General features: G+C 34.3%; 2 protein-coding genes across 2 annotated transcripts; both read right to left on the bottom strand.

The window, feature by feature from the left end:
* Positions 1-43: 43 nt before the first annotated feature.
* On the bottom strand, positions 44-6,555 carry LOC120171698. The gene is made up of 7 exons (XM_039179366.1): positions 6,525-6,555; positions 4,820-5,376; positions 4,601-4,699; positions 3,828-4,005; positions 3,415-3,512; positions 324-385; positions 44-191 (listed from the first exon to the last, which is right to left on the bottom strand). Exons 1-7 carry the CDS (start codon positions 6,553-6,555, stop codon positions 68-70), a joined length of 1,149 nt encoding a protein of 382 aa, XP_039035297.1. The 3' UTR covers positions 44-67.
* Positions 6,556-7,507: 952 nt separating this feature from the next.
* LOC120171697 (succinate--CoA ligase [ADP-forming] subunit beta, mitochondrial-like) lies at positions 7,508-8,319 on the bottom strand (the record flags this gene model as incomplete). The annotated part of the gene is made up of 4 exons (XM_039179364.1): positions 7,508-7,516; positions 7,610-7,771; positions 7,908-8,042; positions 8,173-8,319. Coding segments are annotated over 4 exons (453 nt in total), but the record flags the coding sequence as incomplete, so codon positions are not given.
* Between the last annotated feature and the right edge of the window lie 6,839 nt (positions 8,320-15,158).

The raw sequence follows: 15,158 nt of genomic DNA, 5'->3' as shown, positions 1-15,158 counted from the left end.
TTATTGAGGCAATCCTCAAAATCTTTTCTGCACCTAATTCTCCATGAATTGCAATGCCATTATGGCATTAAGCGGCATTAGATGAAACCTCATTGGAATCTTCTGAATCCGAACCGTCGACCATCTTCTCGAGTGAATCCATATCCCCAGCTTCGGAGAAAGTGTGTAGCCGAAGTTTTTCCATGTCCTCACTGAAAAAGAGGGCGAGAACGATTAAGTAGAGAACACGAAACACATCCACTGTGGGTATTTATTTTCAGTTTCTTCCCCTCATTTTTGTGAGAACTACAATGTAGACTGGAAATTGAATAGATAAGTCTTACTCCGTAACGCCGAATATTTCCTTGACAATCAAGGAGTTATCCCTCGAGCAGAACTCTGGCAACTGCACAAAATTTTTGACAAAAACGTAATCAATTTAAGTTTGTGCATAAGGAAAAAAAAAAGAAATCATGGATTAATCCTGTGGATAAGTATAAAAACTCAAATGGATGACGAATGAAAATGAGATATGCTTGTTTGGATGAAGGTCAAAATTTTAGACTACCATCCATTTATTCGACTTCACATTATCTAAACCCTTTCATACATAATCGAAATCACTCTTGAGACCTAACTTAGTTACAATTTTGTGTTGGATATGAGTATGTACCATCCACGAGTATCCTCGATTTCCATTTTAAAAGTTTTTTCATATATTTAGTGGGTCAGCAAATGTGTCGACACGAATGTTAGACAAAGATACTTCAAGAGAAAAATGAGAAATTGAAGTAACATAGTGAAAGACAATCGATTCTAAAAGCTTTCTACTGGATAGGGCGTTAGTGAGAGAAGCTCCTCCTTCTCTCTAAAAATCAGGCGTTTTCAAAAAAAAATTCCTTCTTTTTCCCTTTTTATATCTCTTGATGTCGCGTAAGATGAGAAATTTTGCTGGGAAAAATTGCTTTATAGTGATCATTTTCAATATCCCAGAGTATCTTCATCATCAAGGTCTTAGGTTATTATTCGATAAATATGGCGATGTGGTTGATTCTTTCATCCCTATTAAAAGGCATGGGAGGAAGTATGTTTGACTTTGTTCGCTTCACCAGAGTGGAGGATGCCAGGAAGTCTATCAACTGTGCTGATAGATCTTGGTTTCAAGGTTCTAATATTAGAGTTTTCATGGCGAGATTTCAACCTCGTGAAGAATTCTGGAGAAAGAAGTTTTCTGGTCCAAAACCAGCTGAGGTCAAGAGTAAAGTGGAGGGTGATACTCATTCAGAGGCTCCCATAGTCGGTGTTGTTGACGAGGATAAGCTATTAACTCTCAGAAATATCTTGGTAGGTTGGTGCAGAAAATTTTTAAGAATGAAAGAGTTGGCTGCTCTTTTGCATAAGGATGGCGTGTTAGGTCCCAAAATTATGAGGTTAAGTGGTTTAGCAATTTTAATCATTTTTGAAAATGAAGAGAGTAGGGATTTTGCTCTTAATAATCAGATTGGGGCGTTGAGAAACTGTTTTGACAAAGTGAAAGTGTGGTCGGAAAAGCTTCAGTGCAGCAGCCGTCGAGCATGGCTTTCTTGCAAAGGAATCCCTTCGTTTGTATGGAGCCATTCCACCTTCAGAAACATTGCTGGCAAATGGGGAGAACTTATCTCCATTGAGGAAGGGTCCGTCAACCCCGGCTCATTTGATAGAGCATTGCTTCAGATAACCACGAACTGCCAAGCTCGAGTGGATGATTATTTTGATTTGAAAGTTGGGGATCAGATCTATACAATATATGTTTCTGAGTTTGAACATTGTTTCAGCCCAGAATCTGTCTGGGTAGATTCGTCCTTGATGGAAAAGGTAGCTGCCTACCCGTTATCCACGGTGGGGGAACTCGATGGTGATTCGCCAGTGAAGATTTCCGAGATGAATGAATGTGCTGAGGAAGCAGGAAGAAGCATGGACTCTTCGGAGGTCTATAATTCTAAGCGGTGTTCTGAGGAAGAAGACAATCTATTATGTTGTGTGGGGAACAAAAATAGAGGCATCATCTTGTCGGGTGAGGTTGAGGAGGAAAGGAATATAGGGGAGGAATTATTTTCAGGACTGGCAACATTTGTTGCTGGTCAGGGGATGGCTCATTCGAAAATTGAGGAAGTAGTAGAGCACAAGGATGTGCCGGTTCACGCGGAGAGAGAGGCAGAGAATGACAAAAGGAAAAGTAGTGACACTGCACGTGGTTTTGAGGGATTGAATGATTATTTTATAGAATTCCCCATGTTGGATGGTAGGGTAGAGACAAAGGTAGTGGAGGATGAGTGTTTTGTGGGCCTTAAAAATAATTCTGCATTCATAAGTTCCAAGGGTGTGGACAGGCAGAACCGGACAGCAAAGGATGGGAAGAATAATAATTTAAGCTCTCTCCATAAAGCTCTTGGGAAACATTCGGCTCAACAATGGAAGTCTAGAGAATGTCGTAGCAAGTTTTTTCAAAGTAAGGTGCATCGTGTGGAAGATGTGTCTGAACTTGATGGTAGAAGCCTTTATGATTCTGAGTTTCATGCAAGGCGGCTGAGACATAAGAAGGATGCGAAAGAATCCCTACAGATCGGGGAAGATTCGGATTTTGATTCTAAAGGCTCACGAGTGTTCTTGATTTCGGAACATTTTAGCGATGGACGTATTGAAAGATACAATATGTGGTGATTTGTTTTCAGGGACTCGAAGTTGATTTTGGATTTTGGAGCTGGAGTTTCGGTCGGTCACCGATGTCATTTCCAGTATTCGGTGCAGATTGGCGGACAGAGTTTTTTTCGAAGTTTGTTGTTTTTTATCTTATCGTGAGGAAGCTCATGGCTTTAGTAGTCGAATTTGGCTTTTATGGTTTCTGTCAACTGTTAAGTGGCTTCTTTATAGTTGTTCTGTGTTGTGCTGTGTTTCGGGTATAGTTCTGGTTGTCCTTTTGGAGTTGTTGTAGCTGAGGCGATTAGGCAGTTAATGTTGTTGTGAAGGGTTGTTTTTGGTTGTTTTCTGGTTCTTTGTCTTGGGGTGCTCTAAGTTTGTATCTTTTGTAATTTCTTTGGTTTAATGAAATCTTAAGGCATTCTTTTCCTCCTTCCTCTTATTAAGGAGCTTATTTACAAGCTTCTTCAATCAAGAAGGGGGTTTTTAATGAGGCCTTCAATTCCTATAAAAAAAAAAAAAAGACAATCGATTCTACAGACCATTTGACATCCCCTAATACTTTTATTCAACCATGTACCAGATCATCTATAAGCCTCGAGTGGCTATTATCCATTGCAAATCGAATAAAATATACAACATAGACACAAAACAATCGAGGCCTATCGTATATAATTTGAGTAAAAAATGCGCACAAAATCCACAGAAAAGGCAAGTATTAGGAACAAATAATATAAAGCTATCAGTTCAATAACACACCTTGGAGAGATATAAAACCTTCCCAAAAAGGCCTTGCACAGCAAGTTTCCTCTTAAATCCCTTTTCTGTAAACCCTGACATGTCCATGACAACTGGGCCTGAACAGTAAAGAAAACTTATCAGCAAACCACTCACAAGAAGATAAATCGTATAGAAGTTCACGGAGAGTGCGTATGGAGATTAAAAAAGACACGAATGCAACTTTGAATCTTAAAACAAACTTAATATTAGATCAGTAACATGATTATGATCAGAAATGCCGTATTGGCATTTTCAGAAATAACCTTTCGAAAAAGTATAACTACCACAATCAACTATAGTGTCTATCATTCAAGGTTAGTAGGTTCCAGACAAAAAAAGGATGTTATCTATTTCACATAACAAGTAAAGAGAGCGGCAGTGCTAAAAGTAACCTTTTTCGCGAACAACTCGTCTTGAGATTTCATTTAAAATTTCAGCAACTTGAGAATCGTCCAGCAGTGAAGCTTTCCTCAACTGGATTAAGTTAGCAACCAAATCTGCACTCCATGGTTTCTCATTCAAAGAATACCTAATGTACTTGCGCAGAATCTCCTCCACACTAAAACCTGTCTGGATAGGGATTAGCAGTTAATATTAAAACTCAAATGACATGCATATTACACATTAAAATAACAACAAAATGTCTGCATGATATGAGTATGCGTGTGTAAGCATCTCCGTCAACATATCAATTACTTCCAAGAGACCATTACACACATAAGAAAGTAAAACCAAGCTCAATAGCAAAGTCCTATTGTAATGATTCTTTGCCAATAAATGTTCTATAGAAAAAAAAATCCTATGAAAAAGGCAATAATGAATTGATCTGAACTTTTAGCATAATATATGGTATTATGGTTACTTGAAGATGGATCTTATTATCCCCTTTTCAATAAGGATATAAATTCATCTCCTGAGAGCTGAAATTGGCAGGACTCGATTAAGCACTACAAGCAAGACAGTACAGAATTTTCCATAAGGAGATATGAACAGCCGAGTATTCGACACATGAACATGTTTGACATAAACATGTTCAATTTTTATAATCTTTGGAAACTCGTATCTAGATATGGGTCAGACTAAAATATGGAACACGAATACTTAAAAGAAAATTGAAGAATTGAAACAACTAAGCGTTTGGGTGTTACCCTTTTCTATGTCTCACCTTTTGCACTAACCCCTTTAGTGCTGATTGATCAACTGCATCACTACCTTGCTGAAACAACTCATCGATTGATTTGCAAAGCATTGCATTTCTATTAACCTGAGAAAGCCAAATCCCATTCCCTATTAGTCCAAAACAATTGAAGAAGTATGAAAATTCAAATTCACTTCCAAAACCCAGAAGAAGAAAAAACTTCAAAGGAAATCAATTCCAACTAACCAACTTCTTTCTTTTGTGCCTGGGAGAAGTGAATTTCTTAACAGTCTTGACAAAAGCAATGACAAACGTGACACCAGCATACGCTAAAGGAACAGCCAGGATCCAAGGCAAAGAGCTGGTGCCAACTCTGGGTCCAGGGATGGCTTGAGTAACGGAACCGGTGAACTCAACAAGGTCCAATGCCTTCTCTTGAATCCAGGGCAGCTCCTCCTCGACCTCCACTTCCTCTTCTTCGACTACTTCCTTGTTGTTTTCTCGTGGGTTTTTCGAGGGCACCGAATTCTCTCCTCCGCCCTTGGCTGCCGCGGTGGTGAGAGAGAGGGATAAGTTTGGTGTTCTTATCGGGGTGAACGAGGGATTGATAAGGCAGAAGGAGGTAAGGGAAATGTACTGACTTTGGGTCGGTAGAGGAATTGGGAGGGAGGGAAAGAACAAGTGAAAGTAAGAGAGGAAGATGATGAAGCAGAAGCAATAATGGCCATTGAGCAAATGATGTTTTCCTTGTAGATTTTCAGAGTTTTGAGCTTGTAGTCCTTGCTTTCCAAATGGCCAAACCCCTAATTGACAAGCTTTAAATGCTTAAATATCGAACTACTCCCTAATTTGTACCGAAAATGAATTTCAATGGTAGATTAAATGAGTGTTTATTTAAAGAATTATGTTTTAAATAAATTTTTGTAAACACAATCATTATTAAATATATTAGAATTCGTTAATTTTATTGATTTTATAATTAGTGAAGATAAAATTGATTTTTTTTAAATAAACCGGGTCTATTAGATTTTGTAAAAGGTGATACTGAATTGTGTGTCCAAATTTAGGATACAAAATCTATATTTTTAATCTGACCAGAACAATAATATAATTTTCTTATATACACTTAAATATAATTGTTATAATACTTATTCTATTATTTTTTAATTAAAATTTTATTTTATTTTATAAAATAATTATATTTTATAAGTCGAATGAAATCTTTCAACACTCAAATCAGGTTCAAATAAAAAAAAAATATTTTTCAAATCAAAAGAGATTAACTAAAATTTCGATCAATCCTTACTAATTGTTGTTACTAATGATAAAATAATACATAATTGATTCAAAAAATCTAAATAATCATTAAAAATTATAAATAAATAAAAACACATTTTTTAATCGTAATGTTTTAATTTATTTCGCTTTTTAAGAGGTCTTCCTATTCGCTTACATATGGTACATATTTTAAAAAAAGACAATAGTATATACACCTATTGTGGTAATATCCAAATGATTCTGATATGGTACATATTTTAAAAAAAGATGTATGCTTGTTTATTGTTTCAAATATGATTTGATCTTTTGACATACTTAAATAAAACATTGTACTTTATATTAAAAATTCAATAAAATATAATTCTATAACAATAAAATTAATTTAATAAATTCAAAATTCAAAAGAAAATATGAAATATGTATTTTTGTTTACCGAAAATCGTTTATTGTTTTTTTTTTATATCTGGTTTTTTTTCCTTTAGTTATATATGATATTGTTATAATTTCTGAATATATATGTGTCAATTAGTATTTTTCGTGTAGATATTAATATCTTCTTTTTGCCGTAAGTTCATTATACATATTAGACATATTATTATTTATGTAATTTCTTTTTAACGATTAGTTATTTTTTACATCTAGGGTGCGTTTGATTCACGAAATATAAGATTACTAGTGAGAATAGGATTATCGGAATGTAACATTACTTAACACATTACTGGGAATGTTACATTACTGTGTTTGGTTTGTTTGACAGTAATGTAAGATTACAGTGTTTGGTTCAATGAATAAAAGATTATTGGAATGTATATTTTACCAAATTGACATTGTTCTATATTTTTAACAAGTGAAATTCTAATTATTTATATAAAAATTAATCGATAATATATTTAAATAAAAATTATTTATATAAAAATTCATCAATAATATATTTAAATAAAAATTATTTATATAAAAATTCATCGATAATATATTATTTTATTATTTAAACATATCATGTATTATTTTTAATTTTAATTAATATTAAATTTTACATAATTTATTTAAAAATATATTAAAATTTTACTTCAACATAATTTATATAAAAATATATCATGTTCAGTTTAGGGATTTTTAACTTTCACTATGATATTGAATCGACCATGACGATGATTCCGTTGGGTAATATTTTTATTGTGAATATCAATTTTTCATTAAGGAGTAAAAATTGACATTGTAAAACTTTGAGAAATATTTATAATATTCGAATAATTGAATCGAATATAATATTTAAATTTATAAAAAGTAATTAACATATTCGAAAACTAGCACATTACTTGCAAGTCCTATACTACATAACAAAAAGAAGTATAACATTAACCATCAAAAATTTATATAATATTCAGACTTACAAAAGATAATAGCCATGACATTATAAACTTAATCATATATATTGGCTATATTATATACACAAAAAAAATTCTTCAAATCAAAAGATTAATAAACATCACCAACGTAGCATCAATTGTCTGAAACTAAATTTAACATAAAGCTAACAACCCTACGACATGACAAGTGATTGCCAGAAATGCAAGAACAACAGTATAAATAACATACAGCTACGCCCAGAAGTATGATCTTTGTTGGATGAGGGTAAAAGATTAATGAATTGTCAATCTACCAGACCTAGAGAGTAAGCAGAATTGAACCAAAAAAACAAACAAATACTACATAAATTAACTGTGAAAGTATTTAATTAAAAGTAAATAACAACACTACCTGGCCTTCAGAAGCATTTCCACCTACATCAAGAAAATTAGGAGTTCCCCCATGCAACTTAATTATATCCATTGTAGCCATTGCTAACCCTGCACCATTTACCATGCAACCGATTTCTCCATCTAAGCCAATGTAATTCAAATCAGCTTTGGCAGCTGCAACCTGTAATAGGCAATAATGCAGAATCAGGGCCATGTGTACAAACATTAGATAATCATGCAACTGCTGATACTATTTCTGGAAGAAAACCAAGAATAACCATTTGATAAAAATGATAAAAGAGAATAATGTTACATACTTCTTGAGGATCCTCTTGTGACGGATCACGAAGATAAAATATCTGCTTTTGACGAAATGCAGCATTATCATCAAAGTTTAACTTCGCATCAGCAACTACTAATTGGTTGCTAGAAGTCTCAGCAAGTGGATTGATCTGTTGACAACAATAAACGATTTAGACAAAGATGAACGCAAGATAAACAGAAATCCATATAAGATGACTGGTAACACATGAGGTAGCCAGAGTAAAATATAGCCAAACAAAGAAAGAAAACCATACTCACTTCCAACAATGTGCAATCAGATTCACAGAAAACCTTATATAGCTTCTTCACTTGTTCAATAGAATCGTTTCTATCAGCAACCTTTGGAGCCAAACCATCCACGACCTTGGCAGCATCTTCATCCGCAATTCCTTTGAAAACATTAATAGGTACCTATAAAAAATAACTCATGAGTCAGTTGCATAACTATGATCACTGTGGATGGAGAGACTACCTTATTTGTTATGCCAAAACATCTAAAACGGTTATTTTAACCTTAATAATCAGTCTTGACGATGTGAACTCCACCCTTAAAACCGTTTAGGAATGTTCCCAAGCCTCTTCCACCTGCCAAAATTTGACTTTTAACAACCACCTGCATTATAATCCAAGTTCACAATACTTGTATTATATAGTCATTTTATATAAAATTGTCATAAAATAGTTTCTCAAAATTAAATTTCTCAGTGAAAACACACGCCATTAATTCCTCTGTTCTTAACAAAATCAACAAGCGTGCTATTAAACAACAAACAAATTCTGCGCATAAATTGAATAAGTTACCACATTTTGATTGGGGAATGTTGTCTTGACAGCTTCTTTAACTTCATCAAGAGAAGAAACAACAACTCCTTTTGGCACGTTAATACCGTATTTGCTCATCAACTCAGCGCCTTGGTTTTCAGATTACCAAAATCACATTTGTCACCAAGAATCTTATATGACATTTATATTTCCAAAAAGACGCATAGATCCAAAAAAACTATTATGGTAGTAAACTCGAAGATCAATTTCCATAAAAAAATCGTCAACTACATAAAATTCATTTCACAAACATGAAAATGTAAACTTTAGATCATAACTAAACCACAATTTCATATTTAAATTTTCTCAGAAATAATAAAAACTATAAACGCAAGGAATAAAATACTTAAAAGAAAAAAAGATAAGTAAATAAACCTTATATTCGTGGATGTTGAGACGGTGGAGTTGCTGTTGCTGTCACTGGCCGGCGACGGAGAGAGAGCGGGAGACGAGTTTGTTTAGTTAGTAATTTGTTTCCTCAAGAGAAAAGATTAACGATCAAACAAAGGACTGTGAACCGAGAGTGCACAGCTGGATGCTAGAGCGGTGGAGCGTGAGGAAGGAACAAGTGGCTTTGCAAAGGGATTTCAATTTTGGGAATTCCAATTTTGAGAACACAAACCCATAACCAAGTTGAAGAAGAAGAAGATTTTAGCCAGAACGAAGTACGGGGAGGATATTTTAGACAACGGGGAAGAGAATAATGAATTACCTAATGGAGATGAGGGATAGATATTTCTGGGAAAACAGAGTAAAAAATCACTGTTGGTCTTAATATTTTACTGGCACTTGGTAATGTGGCTCATCCAAACGTGGGTATATTTCTTCGGGGAAAAAACATTCCTCCCAAGAATGAATTATACCTTGAACTAAATGGGGCCTAGGTTCATCTCATGCTGTTGATAGAATGAGATTACGATAAAAGAAGTATTGATTTTTATTTGTCTAAAGTGAATACGTTTTAGATTTTTTTATATTCATTTATGTTCATCATACTATCATTAGTCGTTTATTGTTATATTTTTTTTATGATTGTGTTAAATATATTTCAAATATTATTTTAAATGACGTCTATATGGCTACTTATTTATTTTTTTAGAAATATAATGTGTTAGAATTATCAAATTGAAAATCTTTTAACTTTCAAAACTTGACATGGAATTTAAGTGGCTTTATTTCGCTATTATAACCCAGCGCGAGCAAATAACCAACCAATAAATGAACAAAGAGAGCGATAATTGAAATTTTTTCCATCTTTGCAGTGTCCCCCTTTGGTTAAAACCCTAAATTCAGGGAGAATAGCGAGAGAATTCATATTTATTCAAATTCCTTTATTGCCCCCTTTCTAAATCAAATCCCAGTAAAAGAAAAGGGATTCAAATTCCGAAACACGAGGAAGAAATCCATGGATTTGGATCAGTGGATACCAAAGGTTAAAGAAGGCCAACATCTTTTGGAAGACGAGCTTCAGCTTCTTGGCGAATACGCATTTCCCATTCCTCATCTATTTTCTGTTTTATTCCCCCTTTATACTCGTAGGATAATTGGTTTAGCTTGACATGTTTATTTTTGGTCTTGATTGGTAAAACTAGGGCTTGCGCGGTTTTGTGATTCGGAAATTGAGACGTACTTGAAAATGATTGCTCACCATTTGGAAATGAATCAAGAATTGCTATAAAAATCAAGTTCGTGTTTTGTACATGGAACTCTCACGGCATCTATGCTTTTTTTTTAATGATTTCATCTTAATTTTTTAATCGAAAAACCTTCTGTACCCGTAAAAACTTGCATTCCCCGTGATTTCAATTGTTTATTGGATCATAGGCGTATCTTTTACTGTTATATTAGTCAATGGAATCCAGTTTCTGTTTTATTCACTTTAATGGTGTAATTTGGTGGTTGCTATGTGTCAGCCTGCGGTTTTATTTTCTATGAAGGTTTATTCTCGTGTTGTTATTAATTGAACCTGATTCATTGCATACTTATGTTGTAACAATTATAGGTAAAAGAAATCCTCATTGAGGAGTTGAATGTGCAACCTGTCAACAGTCGGTAACTGTCTGTGGTGATATCCATGGCCAGTTTTATGATCTAATGAAGCTTTTCCAGACAGGAGGTCATGTGCCGGATACCAATTATATTTTTATGGAAAGTTTTGTGCAAATTCTATGTGGTTTCCGTGTCTATTATGGTGTTAATTTGAACTAATGGACAGGGAGATTTTGCCGATCGAGGTTATAATAGTCTTGAACTTTTCACTATTCTTTTGCTTCTTAAGGCAAGGTATGCCCTATGGATACATGCTTAAACATCTCTATATTTTCCTTTTGGTTATCTAACGATTTTCAATCATGTATTTCGGTGCATTATTTCTCTTTTTTGGGTTTGCTCTTGGTTTGCTATGTGATTACTAGCCCAATTCTCAGACCTGTAATGTAAAATGTACCTGGATCAAGGTGTATCCTATCATTGTTCATCAGTAACCATCATACTGTCACGGTATTAGGGGGAGAAGGGATAATTGACGGGAAGGAATTGGGAATTGACAAAGAGGGGTTAGGGATTTCACCTGATGATTTGGGGGTTTGTAACAAAGAACACGGGCACGTGAGGAGCACGGATAAAATTAAAGAAGGGAAGTCCATTTTCAGAACATGTGGAAATGGAAATCAGCCCAATCCTGGAGCCCAAGAGGAAGGAGAAGGATACCTGCACAGACCGTTAGATTTGTTATTCAAAGGACTGCCAGCTGGCTAGAATTAGGGAAACCAGTACCATGTAAAGAAACAAAACAATGCACTTCTAGGGATTACACATGATTTTGCTGAATGAAAGTTTTCTTCATCTGAAACCTATTTTCTCTTCTCCCATTCCTTTCGTCTAATCAATTATTCCCTAAGAACCATTACACATTCATGATTTTAGTTTCGTTTAGTTTTTAGGAATAAAAAAGAGTTATTATTCTTATATGATGCAGATATCATGAATTGCTTCTGCTAGCTTTTTCTACGCATTTGATAAGGGCATTATTTGTCTGATTCTGTGGCTTGCCAACGATATTCCTTGTTTGAAATAAAAGGTAACACCTCCCTTTTCTGAATCATAGGTACCCAGCTAATATCACACTCTTGCGGGGAAATCATGAAAGCAGACAGCTAACTCAGGTATTCTTGTAAAGACCTTGTAAAACATATGCAAGTTCTGTTGTGTGTGCTGTAAGTATAGGGAAGTTCTGTGGTACGGCGGTTAAAAAACGGCTAAAAAACAGCGTGACTGGCTAAACAAGTGACCGGTTAAAATCGAGACCGGTTATGTTATATCATTTAACCGGAAATATTAATTGAGTTGGTAATAAAAAAGGTAATAATCGGTTATGTTATCGTCCGGTGTAAAATGCGCAAAAAAAATATAGACGATAACATAACCTATTAATTACCGTTAACATTAGCAAGCACAATAACATATTAGGTAGCGCTTATATAACCTAATAGGTTAATTATTTAATTTGTTGTTATAACATATTAGGTAAACGCCTAAAATGTTACTAAGGATAACATAACCGGTTAATTACCGTTAATAGTATCAAGCACAATAACATATTAGATAGCGCTTATATAACGTAATAGGTAGTACTTATATAATAAAATAGATTAATTACTTAATTTGTTATTATAACATATATAGTTAAACGCCTAAAATGTTACCAAGGATAACATAATCGATTAATTACCGTTAATATTATCAAACACAATAACATATTAGGTAGCGTTTATATAACGTAATAGGTAGCACTTATATAATAAAATAGGTTAATTACTTAATTTGTTATTACAACATATTAGATAAACGCCTAAAATGTTACCAAGGATAACATAATCGGTTAATTACTGGAAACATTATCAAACATAATAATATATTAGGTAGCGCTTATATAACGTAATAGGTTGCGCATTATTAAAGCTAATTGGGCCTTAGAAATCCGAAGATAACAAAATAGGTAATTACTTAATTTGTTATTAGTTATGATAAACTTACCTTAGGAATAAATGTTAACAAAATTTAAACTGATGGAGCCAATAGGAATCCCACGATAACATAACCGGTTAATCACTTGATTTGTTATCAAGCTTTATCAACATGGTAATTGTTTACACATTGTCGAAGCCGTCTTTCGGTTGGGGCCCCGGAATTGGGCTTCGACTTGAATGAATTGGGTTAGAGTCGCCACCGACCATTTTAAAACGAATTTAGGTGGGTCGGGCACCATCTTACCTGATCTACGTTATACCAGAAATGTGTCGGGTTCGGGAGTCGGTTACGGTCAAGGAAGGATTAGCATCCTTGAACCGCCCTTTCGGTACCAATTAATTTTCCGGTTGTCTTTATTTGCGAAAATTGAAATTTAAATTAAAATTCAAAAATTCAATCCGAATTAATTACATTTGATTGATTGAAATTACTATTGAGAATGAAGAAGAAAAATGTTAGATTGAAATAAAAGAATGAATACCGAAAAGGAAAGAGAAAATATTAGTATAATAATAAAATTAAAGAAAATGGATAAAGATGAATAACAATAAATATTAAAGAAGTAAATAAAATAAGAAATCAAAAGGGTAAAATGAAGAAAGGGTTAAATTTTAAAAGCAATAAAACAATATGGAGAAAATGATGATAAAATAAAATAGAGGATTAAATTGAAATAAATGGAAAATGGACTGTAAAAGAGAGGAAAAAAAGTTAGGGGATCGATTCACAAAATATAAAAATATAAGCAGGGATCGAATTGTTTAAATTGGAAATTCAGAGGCCACGTTACAATTGGTGGTTGAATTACGAAGCGAATCAAAATACGAGGGACTGTGGAGAGGATTTAAGAATCCCATATTTTCAATCCGGTCCCTCGTATATAAATGTCCAACTAAGCCTCTTCTCACTTCATTTCCAACATTTTCCAGAAACTCTCTCTTCTCAGCCGAGAGAATGCTCTCAAACAGCCCTTCCTCGGGTGATATCCGGCCACCATATGGTGGCCCACTCAGCCGCACCACCGTCGCTCCGGCTGCCGCTTGTGGCGGCCGAGAAAACCACACTCACCTAGAAGCTTCCTATCGTCACCCCAAAGCCGAATCTGTCCTCAAAACCGCCAAAGTGCCACTAGATCGGAGTAAATCTAAGGCGAAAGGCTTTACCTTTTCGTCGTTATTTCACCGTTTCACAGTGACTGCTGGTTTTTCCTTTTGTCTTGCTTGTTGTATAGGTTTTCTTGGATTTTTCTACTGTGAGGCTTCGGCCTTTGGTTTTATATTTTTGTTGTGTATGGTTTCGTTTGTTCTCAGTTTCGTCTGTGTGGGTAGTGATCGATGGTTCTGTTATTTGTTGTTTCGGCTTTGCGTGTTTTGGTACTGAAATGTTCTCTCTCGATGATGGTTTCTGGTTGTCTCGACCTTGCTTGTTGGTTGGCTTTGAATGTTTTGTTTGGTTTTCTTGTTGTACGTGATCTTTCTGTGGGTTCTCCGTTTGGGTCTTGTTGAGGATGGTCTGTTGTGGTTTACTGCTGACCGGTCGTTCTTGTTTCTGGTGGTCGGTGGTGGTACCTCGGTATCTCCCCTTTCGCATGGCCTCACCGGGGTATTTATAACCCCTCGGTGAAGGCCGTTTCCGATGATAACGGGGTCGTTCCCCTCAACGTTCACGTGGCCGGGATTCTCGGGATGGTGCAGTCCCGATTTTCCCGGCCGACCGGTTCGGGCTTGACGTTTGGTTTCCCCCCTTGTGCGCCGCCTGTGACATGTATGACTAGGATTTTCCCGGCCGGCCGGTTCGGGCTTGACGTTCAGGCCCAGTGTTTGGACCGGACTTGGACCATATTGGACCCAAAACAAATCTTTGACTTGGACCCTGCAAAAAGCATAATATATAAGAAATAAAATAAAAATAATAATAATAATAATATATATATATATATATATATATAAATATTTTCAAAAATATAATATAAATTTCCAAATGCTTTTAAAAATATATATATACATGTTTTTAAAAACGTTTTAAAAACTTTATAATATATATTTTCAGAAACGGTTTTAAAAACTATATATTATACATGTTTTTAAAAACGTTTTAAAAATTATAATTAAAATGTTTTAAAATTCAAATATATATATATAATTTTAAAATGTTTTTTTTATATAATATTCAAAACTATATATATAAGTTTTCAAAAATGATTTTAAAAACTATATTATATAGTTTTCAAAAATGATTTTAAAAACTTTATATTATATATATTTTCTAAAATGTTTTAAAAACTATATACTATATAGTTTCAAAAAATGGACGAAAATGAGTGTCTACAGCTGCCCCTCTTTATCCTTTTTCGTGGAACGAAAAATAGGACAAAGAAAAAAAGACACAAATTT

The sequence above is a fragment of the Hibiscus syriacus genome, unplaced genomic scaffold, assembly GCF_006381635.1.
Source record: "Hibiscus syriacus cultivar Baekdansim isolate YM2019G1 unplaced genomic scaffold, ASM638163v2 tig00111835_pilon, whole genome shotgun sequence".
NCBI lineage: Eukaryota > Viridiplantae > Streptophyta > Magnoliopsida > Malvales > Malvaceae > Hibiscus > Hibiscus syriacus.
Note: the sequence above shows the minus strand (reverse complement) of the source record. Positions and strands in the feature narration are given on the sequence as shown.

Bases quoted from the DNA above. Each gene is read 5' to 3' on its own strand.
- LOC120171698 (XM_039179366.1), bottom strand. From the start codon at position 6,555: ATGTTACATTCCGATAATCCTATTCTCACTA. The intron at 5,377-6,524 runs GTAATCTTATAT...CTTGTCAATTAG, and splicing joins CGATAATCCTATTCTCACTA to GGGTTTGGCCATTTGGAAAG. The intron at 4,006-4,600 runs GTGAGACATAGA...ATCCCTATCCAG, and splicing joins TAAAGGGGTTAGTGCAAAAG to ACAGGTTTTAGTGTGGAGGA.